General features: G+C 36.5%; 1 protein-coding gene across 1 annotated transcript; it reads right to left on the bottom strand.

Annotated features, from left to right (window-relative positions):
• Positions 1-859: 859 nt before the first annotated feature.
• LOC138884204 (ferredoxin--nitrite reductase, chloroplastic-like) lies at positions 860-3835 on the bottom strand. Its single transcript, XM_070165248.1, has one exon. The coding sequence runs from the start codon at positions 1753-1755 to the stop codon at positions 1252-1254; it is 504 nt and encodes a 167-aa protein (XP_070021349.1). The 5' UTR covers positions 1756-3835; the 3' UTR covers positions 860-1251.
• Between the last annotated feature and the right edge of the window lie 6189 nt (positions 3836-10024).

Genomic DNA, 10024 nt, shown 5'->3' with positions numbered 1-10024 from the left:
CGCATGAATCAGATCTTTGCGTAGTTCTAGAAGATCGAGAATAGAGTAAATGAGCTAACTCTTCTTCTTTTTTTTTTGAATTTTTGGAAGAAATGCTTTAAAAGAAGAAAGGAAATATATATGTTTTTGATTGATTTTTTTTATTTTTGTTTTGTTTTTGAAAGAAACACTTCTAAAAATTCATTTGCTTTTGATTTGAACTTTGAGAATTTTAAAAGTAAAAAGAAAATATTTTTGTTTAAATTTTTATTTGTTTTATCTTTTTTAAAGAAGAAAGAAAATATTTTTGGATTTTGGATGTTGCCTCTTAATTTTCGAAAGAAGGACTTTTAAGAAAATATTTTAGATTTCTGAGTTTTTATTTATTTACAAAAACACTTCTAAAGAAAAGCGAAAATATTTTTGGACTTCAATTTTTCAAATTTTTTTTAAAGAAAGACTTTCAAACAAGGAAAATATTTTTTAATTCTTCTTTTTTTCTGATTTTTTTTTTGATTTTTTTTGGAAAAAATACTTCAAAATAAAGGAAACACGTTTTTTTTTGGATTTTGATTTTTTTTATATTTTCGAAGAAAGACTCCCATAGAAGGAAGAAAACATATTAATCTTTTTTTTTCTTTTGATCTTTTGGGAAAAAGGCTTCTAAAAAGATAGAAAATATTTCTTTTTGGATTTTGGTTTAATTTGGTTTCTTTTTCGAATGAAAGACTTCTACATCTTCTTTTTTTTTTTGGATTTTCTAAGAAAAGTCTTCTTCTCTTTTTTTTAGCAAGTATACTAGGTTATTCACCTAGTAGCTTTTATATATAATTCCAAATTTGGTTAAAAATTACAAAAAGTTCGATAAAAAGAAAATTAATAAAGCAAAGAAAGCCAATGACTATTGCTACCAAATACAATGTAGCATTAGCATGTATGCGAATGAAAAGTACAAAGCTAAACCTCCAGCATCATTGTTGGTACAGTATACTTGCATTTGATTTAACAGTTTAGTACTTCATGAGAATGGTCGTAATCAATCTTGATTGCAGCTCACTTTTGCTTTTATTGTTGGAATGCTATAAGATTTCCAGCACATCCAGTGACTATCCCTCTGTATATGTATGTTATGAACACAGCAAAATCACCAACTGTTCTACATTTTATTAATCTTCTGTTTCTTCTCTTTCCAGCACATCCAGTGACTATTCTTCCTCCTAAGAAAACATCTGCGCCTTTCACAGTCTTTCCATTTTTATCTCTAGTCAGGCATCACATGAATCCAATGTCCGCAACTTGAACTTGTGCACACGTATTCGGGCAACCTGTCCAGCGCATCCTAACTGGTTTTGTCAAAGAAACTTGCTGTTGAACCTCTTCAGTTATTTTCAGGGAACGAGCTTTAGTCTCGATTATCGTTTGTCCACAAAACTGGTTACCAGTATAAGCCACTAAACCTTTCATGAGAAAAGGTGGATCAGGTGAAAATGTGCTAAGAACAGGCTTTTTGAGCAATGCCTCAATTTTTGAGTTCTCAATGTTGGGAATAATAATGTTTTGTTCCACAGTAAGCCGGATCTCTCCTGAACCATATTCATCAGCTAAACGAGCTAGCTCATCCATATCGCCTGCTTGAACACGACCCACTAGAAGGTGAAGACCAATAAAGCTGTAGCCTTCTTGTTTTTGTGGATGTACACCAAAATAATCTCTTCTTTCCCATTGTTTCTGAACCAAGTCTTCTGGAGATGCTCTCTCAAGTTGTTGCTGTGGCATTCTCTTCTCGACCTCTGCCCTGAATCCTTCTACACCTTTTTGTAGCAACACTGGAGCATGTGAAACGTGATTCAGTAGTAGTTGATTTGTCAAAACATCGCGGCCTGAGGTTATTCTTCAATAGAGCTTGATCAGTAATTCTGTTGTCATTTATCTTTCGTGCAGCATCATAGCCAAACTCGGTCGAGCAGCAAAACACCAATATGATAAATCAATCTGCTTCGTTGTGTTGATGGACTGAAGCTACTGTGACCAAGCAATACAATTCCTTGTGCATTGTTCCTGAGGAAATTGGGTTGTATATCTTCCATATGGGTGTCTTCAACCACAGATTGAGCATAATTCAATGCTAATACCACTGTGTATTAAAGCATGTCCACACAGTAGGAATACTAGCCCCAACATTCGATGTTGAAGTAGTCACAGCAACACAATTTCGTGTGTGTTATTCCTGGAAAAGTGGACTGTATCTTCCCTTCTTTTGATGCCTCAATCACATAATGGGCTACATGATATTCAGACAGTAGTAATCACAGCACCAAGGAGACTGACTCTACATCTGTAACACACCCCAATCTTCATAACTAAAGCATCACAGAGGAGGTTAAGTATCTGATGTACCAAATCAGTGTAGGTTCAGTATCCTGTGAGATGATCTAGAAGGAAACACTTTTGAAACACGAATTAAAGAAAAAAATATATATATTTTTTTGAATTTTTGAAAATTGGGGCCGGAACCGATGAGGTTTGACTACGTATCTCACATCCGGTGAGAATCAGACCCACGTAGTTCGGGCAGATTGGATACGGACGAGAATTAAAAAAAAATAACTAATTTAGAGAAAACATATTTTTTTTTTTGCTTTTTCTTGAAAAATGATGAAACATGCAAAAAAAAATTGGATTTTTTTTCTCCCTTTTTTTGTCTTTTTTCTTAATAAAAATGTAAGAAAAAATATAACTAGGCCCTACTCACTTTATTTTCACACTTCACCCTCTTTTTTTCTCACTCTTTTCTTTTTCATTTGCCCTCAACTATCATTGGTCCGCCAAATGAACCTTTTACCCTTGGAGAAATGCAACATGTAGCACATATGATGCGTCAAGATGGTCTGTTATTTTGGGTACACATGTCCTAGACATACCCAACCCCTGTGTTGAGTCCCCAAAGTCAAATGCATATGATGCAAACAAGCGCTCCTACTAAGGATCCAACATGAGGCTGAGTTATTCTAGGTTTAAAACCTGGGTGTATTATTCTAAACCTGGCTTACCTGAGCAGACAACTCGAGCCGAGGGGGGGGGGCTGTGTACCAATAACCAAAAGATCATCCAGCTTTGCAACTTGTCTGAACCTCGTTCTATTTGGGATATGACACTAACAGAAAGAAGTCACGACCAGCATGCACTCCTCAGGAGAGAGAAGAGAGGGGTTTCGTAGCAGTTTATATATACAGTTCAAATAATATCAAAGCGGTAAAAGCAACATTTAGCACATTAGGCCCAAACATGTAATAAAATCAGATAATAAATAAAGCCAAATATAACAATTAATCTAAGCTCGAATTCTGAACCCTGAACCAGAGATTCTGGGTTCTTATCCCCAGCAGAGTCGCCAGAGCTGTCACACCTCCTTTTTACCTACTCCTCCGGAAAGGTGTATAAGGGAGTTTTTTCCAATTTAAAGTGACAATCGAAATGAAATCATTTTTTATTAAAAGATTCAGAGTCACAATTTGGGAGATTTATGGTGTCCCAAGTTACCGGTTTAAATCAAGAATCGAGGAAAGGATTGACTCTGTATTACAGTCCGCGAACCAGAAATCCGGGAAAGGAATTCTGTTAACCCGGGAGAAGGTGTTAGGCATTCCCGAGTTCCGTGGTTCTAGCACGGTCGCTCAACTGTTATTATTGGCATAATTATCTGATTCTTAATACACTTTTAAACCTATGTGCATTTTAGCTTTAAAATGCTTTTAAATATTTAAAGAGTTAATTCAAGGTTATTTAAAACATATCGCAAGCCACGCTACATGAAATGCACCCGCGATTCACGAAACGTTCTATTTAACCTTGTTGCAATTAGAGCCGGGTCACATGAAATGCACTCCCGGATTTATAAAACCATGATATTCAATTTATTATTAAGAAAGCTTGTTTGAAGTTGCGCGAACGCATACTCCGAATTGGTTATAGCATCGTAAATATGTTACACGAACGTATACATAATCACGATGGTATTTTTTATTTATAATACGACAAGAACGCGAACTTAACCCCAATTCTACTTTACCTCATCTAGAATCCAAGTCCAATTTCTTTACATTTTGAAAGTTAACTCCCACAAATCCGGTGCTGGGAAGCCTTAAGCAATTGTCTCTTAACGAAGTGGCGAAACCCCATCCGGAACAAATTATTTGTTACGCAATATGCAAACAAGAATTACTAACAAAGCGAATATTATCAAGACATTCAAAACAAAACAGTGATGTAATAACCCATACCATCAGCGAACAGAGCACTCGAATTCAAACAATTGGTCTATATTCTAAAACGTTTAACCCGCAACTCGCTTCATCACATTTGAGATTTTACAAACTATTTTAACTTGCTAACTTGCCTCTCATAAAACGCATCCCATCCTATACGCACTCTCCTCACCCTATCGTTGTTCTCCATTTACTCTCGTACAAATTAATATCTCTAGTTATCTATAAGACTGCATACATTACCTCGTTAAAAAAAACTTACATATAGGCTTTATAATGATGAAATCTTCTAATAATCTTTCCTTCAAAAGTATGGATGTTACCACCCAAAAGTACAAAGATATCATATTATCACAAGGGTGCGAGATTCAGCAAATAAGAATGGAAGGAAATGAGAAGTCAACCATCCTCAAATCAAAACAATAAAACTTCAATCCAAGCACATCACCAAACAGAGAACGGCAGATTAATGGAAGCATACTGTTAAGCAAAACAGAGTATAAGAAAATGAGAAACACGATTATCCAGATCTGTAGCTATGCGTTACAGCCTTTTAACACCCCAACAATTAAACACCCAAACACTTTAATTCCGAACTAACATGAGGCAAAAATGATAGCAATATCTAGTAACACCATAAGAAAAGAGAAATTGGACATTTGTTCTAATCATTTCACAGGCATCTAATCCACCCAACAATGACACCACAAGGTAAGAGGCAAATCAGAGAAAAAAACAAAGCGACTAATGAATACTAACATCTTCTTAATCACAAACACATTCAAACTTTCTGAAACAAAGACTACATTGAACATTCACATGAACCGGTTAAATCTTGAAGACAAAAACCAACAGAGCAAAGATGAACCTAAAGTTTATACGGACTGAATGAAGCAACAATTACAGCCGGACATCGACGCGGCTTCAAACAAAATCATCACAAATCGAATCAGATTTTCTGACTTAAAACGTCAACGACAACCTCCAACGATACAAACTCAGAAATGGCTCCAAACTTCGATTAATTCCATCGTTACGAAATCAGAAACCCGAAGAAGAAATCTAAAACTTGAAACAAAACTCTTGAAAAAAACTGGTGGAGATGGAATAAGGGTCTGCAATTTTCAAAGTTCATGCGTGCTTGGGGGGATGACCAAGGAGATGAATTTCAGAGAGGGGTCTCCTCTTTGCACTGTTGCGGCTGGTTCAGGTCTTCATTCCTCCAAGTGAAGTAGAAGATGAATCCAATGGGGAGGGGGGTCCGTGTATGTTGCGGCTGGCAGCTTTTGTCTCTAGAGTGTTAGGTCTATCTTCTTTAGGGCTCTAGGTTTAGTTTGTTTTATAGGGTTTTTTAAGGTTAGGGGTATGGGTCTAGGAATTATAGGCTTGGGAATTATGGGTTAGGTCCAAAATTAGGCCTAAAAATGGGTTGCTCGAGCCCATGTTTTATTCTTTTCGCGAACGAGCCTAAAAATACGATCTTATTTATTAATTAATCCTACTTAAGTAAAATAACTATTAAAATGAGACTGGCCGTTAAAACAAAACTATTTTCGATATTTTTCAAGATTTAAAATGACTAAAAATCATTAATGAACCTATTTTTTGTAATTTTCGTTTTCTTGTAATAAAATAAAGTAAAAGAGTAAAAATGAGTTGAAATAGCTATATTAGGCCTAAATTAAAATATTTACGTGCTAAAATAAGAAAATCTTGGGGAGGGTCAAAAATCACATGTCTATATATGGTAACAATATGCATCGCCCGGCAGAGTTATTACATCCGGTTATTGCGCCATAGCCTTTTATGAAGTGGGGGATGGATATCGTGGGTCTGTTGCCCCAAGCCAAAGGAAAGGTACGAGTTTTACTAGTACTAACCGATTATTTTACTAAGTGGGTAGAAGCAGGTGCCTTCAAACAGGTGCAGAAAAAAGAAGTCAGAGACTTCATTTGGCGAAACATCATATGCCGGTTTGGAGTTCCAAAAGAAATCGTGTGTGATAACGGCCAGCAATTCATAGGCGCAAAAATTACGGAATTCTTTCAAAGTTGGCAGATTAAGAGGATAACTTCGACACCTTATCACTCTGTGGCAAATGGACAAGCTGAATCACCAAATAAGGTTATTATTAATAACTTGAAGAAAAAATTAGAGGAGTAAAAAGGTAAGTGGCTAGAAGTGTTACCAGGAGTCTTATGGGCTTATCGAACAACAACAAAAATAGGTACGGGAGAGACACCATTCTCACTTGTATATGGTGCTAAAGCCTTAATTCCAATTGAAATAGGTGAACTAAGTACGAGATACACCCAGGCAATCGAAGAGTCAAATGAGGAAGATATGCAAATAAATCTCGATTTGCTTAAAGAAAGGAGAGAAACAACCTTGTTAAGGATGGCAGCGTAGAAGCAAATTATTGATCAATATTACAATCGGAAAGCTCATCTTAGGTACTTTAAGATTGGGGACTTCGTACTCAAAAAAAGTTTTTCAATCAACGAAAGCAACTAATGCAGGAAAATTAAGCCCAAATTGGAAAGGACCTTACAAGATTCGAGGTATTGCAGGAAAGAGTGCATATGAGTTAGAAACAATGGACGGAAAAGTACTCCCATCAAATTGGAATAATGTTCATTTGAAAAAGTATTACTTCTAAAAAGGAAAACCCCCGGTCAGGTATCGTTTATGCAAGGTTTAAATTTATTCCTTTTTAATTGTAATAACCATTTTAGATGATAGGCGCAATGCTAGCCCACACCAAATGATGAACTTAGACCTATAAGACACGCGGGATGCAAAATTATCCCCGATATGGGTTATAACCTTTCTGATGGAAATAAAAAAGGGTTAAGCAGTCATCATCTAAAATTATACCTCCAAGTCCCATATGTTTTTCTTTTTCAGGAAATAGACCATATGGAAGGAATAATCAAGTGCTCGAGATTTCATACTTCAAAGATCTAACACTTTGGGGACTATATATATATATGGAAGGTGAAGAAGACTAGAAAAGTCAGAATTCAAGCCAAGCCTGAGGCAATCTACCCAATAAATTGAAAGTTAAGAGAGAGCAAATTAAGAGCCAAAAATTCAAACTTGATTCAAAAACCTATGATGAAGTATACACTCGCAGATGTAAATTACAAAATATTATGAGTATCTAGGTTAAAGGCAATATTTAGTCGTGGGTTGCAAGATATACCCTTGAATCTTGTAAAATATGTTATAAAGAAAACAGTTATAAGAGAGTTGTAGATGTTATTCGAATACATGTAAAGTACACAGTTTGAAAGTTCAAGAATACAAAACTTCTTCAAGTTATTCTAAGAAATATGTATGTTCGTACTTCTTCTTTCGTATGTTTATACCAATACAAAGTTGAGACATCTCTTCATTAAGTGTCGTATATAAAAGGGCCCTCTTTTATAATTCGTGCTTATTCAAAAGAGTCACGGAGCATTGAAGCATTTTTAATGCAAAATTAAATTACAAATGGTAAAACAAAAACCCAAACATTAAAATAGACGGAAAATAAATCCCAAACTTATAAATATAAGACAAGGGTAAACCGCTAAGGGAGTAGAACAAAAACTCAAAATAAAGGTATTATAAGAGTTAAGACAAAAACTTAGTAATATTATAAACTTGGCTAAACTAAGTATAAAACTTAGTTCCAACCTGATTACTTGATACTAAAACCCCAAAACAGACTAGGGGTAAAACTTTTCAAATATTACTAAACCCCCAAATACGAACAGGGGTAAACTTCCAAACATTCAACCAATAAAAAAAATGAAACAACACTTCAAACTTTTTAAAATTCCACCGTAGGGCTGAATCTGAACCAGTAGGATGAAGAATAACATCATCAGTGGCATGAGCAACAACTTGAGCAAAAGGAGATTGAACAGCAGCTTCACCAGGAGTAACTTCATCACCCTCGGGAATGCCAACCGCAGGTGAAGAAAAGCTCTGGCTCTGTTGGGTTTTCTCAATAGTTTCTTTAATCTTTGCAATCTCAGTAGCTAAGTCAAAGCCTTCCTGACTTGCCTCCATTAAAGTGTCGTGGCGTGTTGTAACGACCCGGTCGTTCATTTTGAGAGTTATAGCCCCATTTCCCCCATCTATACTTCTTTATGTATTGTTCAGTTGTGTTGAGTTGTATCGAGTTAGTAGGTTTGGGTTCGGAGTAGTTTTGGAGTGAAATGAACACTTAGTCTCAAGTTAGAAAAGTCAATTGGAAGTTGACTTATGAGTAAACGAATTTGGATTTAGATTTTTATGATTCGATTAGCTTCGTTGGGTGATTTTAGACTTAGGAGTGTGTCCGGAATATAATTTGGAGCTCCGTGGTAGAATTAGGCTTGAATTGGCGAAAGTTGGAAGTTTAGAAATTCTTAGGCTTGAATTCGAGGTTGATTTGGTGTTTTGTTGTTGTTTTGGGTGTTACGGAGGTTCGACTAAGTTCGGGTAGTGATATATGACTTGTTGGAATTATTAGTTGAGGTCCTGTGGGTCTCGGGTGAGTTTCGGATAGGTTTTGGGTCATGACACGTGTGTTCAAGAAAGTCCAACTAACTTCAACAGCGACCTTATCTTCAAGGGCTTCATAATCTCTTTCCCACTGCTCCATCTCACTTCTTAGCTCTTCCTTCTTATTCAAGGCAGCATTATAAGAAGCCTGTAAGGGGGCAAGTGAAATCTCTAAAAATTGAACTCTGTTAGAAGACACTCGGAGATCTTCTTGAGCTTGGGTGAGCGTTTGAACAAGCTTCCCGGCGCAAACTTCTTTCTGGTTCAGTAGTTCCTTCAGACCCCTAATTTCTTCAGTGGCTTTAGAAAGTTGCTCAACAAATGAAGACTCGAGAATGTTTTTATCTTTGCCTGCCTGATTAGATGAGGCTTTCTCAACTTCCAACTCTGCTGCCATTACTTTTATCTGTTGCTCCAAGGTACACTTTTCTTCCTCTAAGATTTCTTTTTCAAGTTGAAGGCCATCGAACTGCTCTTACCAGTTGTCTGCCTCGATGTGATAATCGTTCATTAACTGCTCTGAGTGGAACCGTCCAAAACATCATCTCCGTGCCAATGAGGTTGATCTACACAAAGAAAAGAAAAATATGATACCAATGAAAAGGAAATCACGTGCAAAATAAAAAGCTAAGGCTCATAACTTTCAAGATGAATGTACGATATCATTCATCTACATTAAAGAACTATGGCTCTCTAATTTAGACTTTTCAACTGGTCCAATCAATGGTTTCGGCCGTACATCAGCTTGGCCAAATTTCTTCAAAAGATTACCATCCTCAGGAACCTCGATAGTAACTTTTTTCATTGCCCCACTAGAGGAACCAACTTCAGCATGAGAAGTTGTAACAATAGGGACAGATGAGGGAGTCAAAATAGCGATGGGCGGAGCAGTGGCAGTAGCAATAGATGCGGGGAACTGAGGATCAATTTGAACAGACACATGAAAAGAAGCAAGAGACATTTCCTCAAAAACAAAGTCGAAATCTTCATCAAACCCACGAGAAAAGAGTTGTTCAGTAGAGCCACGGGATGCCGCAGGCATCTCATCATCAGAACTTACTAAGGTAGCACCTTCAGGTTCGTGCGTGGGAACAAAACTAGAGGAGGAGTAGTTTCTTCATCTGAAATGACACGTCTCCTAGCTCGAGGCTTACGAACCAACGAGCCTTCATCCCACTCCTCTCCACTCTCAGAACTGTGTGCTCTTTCAGCTTTTCTTTTTGATGAAGAACTCAAGATTATCT

The sequence above is a fragment of the Nicotiana sylvestris genome, chromosome 12, assembly GCF_000393655.2.
Source record: "Nicotiana sylvestris chromosome 12, ASM39365v2, whole genome shotgun sequence".
In the NCBI taxonomy this organism is placed as follows: domain Eukaryota; kingdom Viridiplantae; phylum Streptophyta; class Magnoliopsida; order Solanales; family Solanaceae; genus Nicotiana; species Nicotiana sylvestris.
This window is presented reverse-complemented; position numbering and strand designations above follow the sequence as displayed.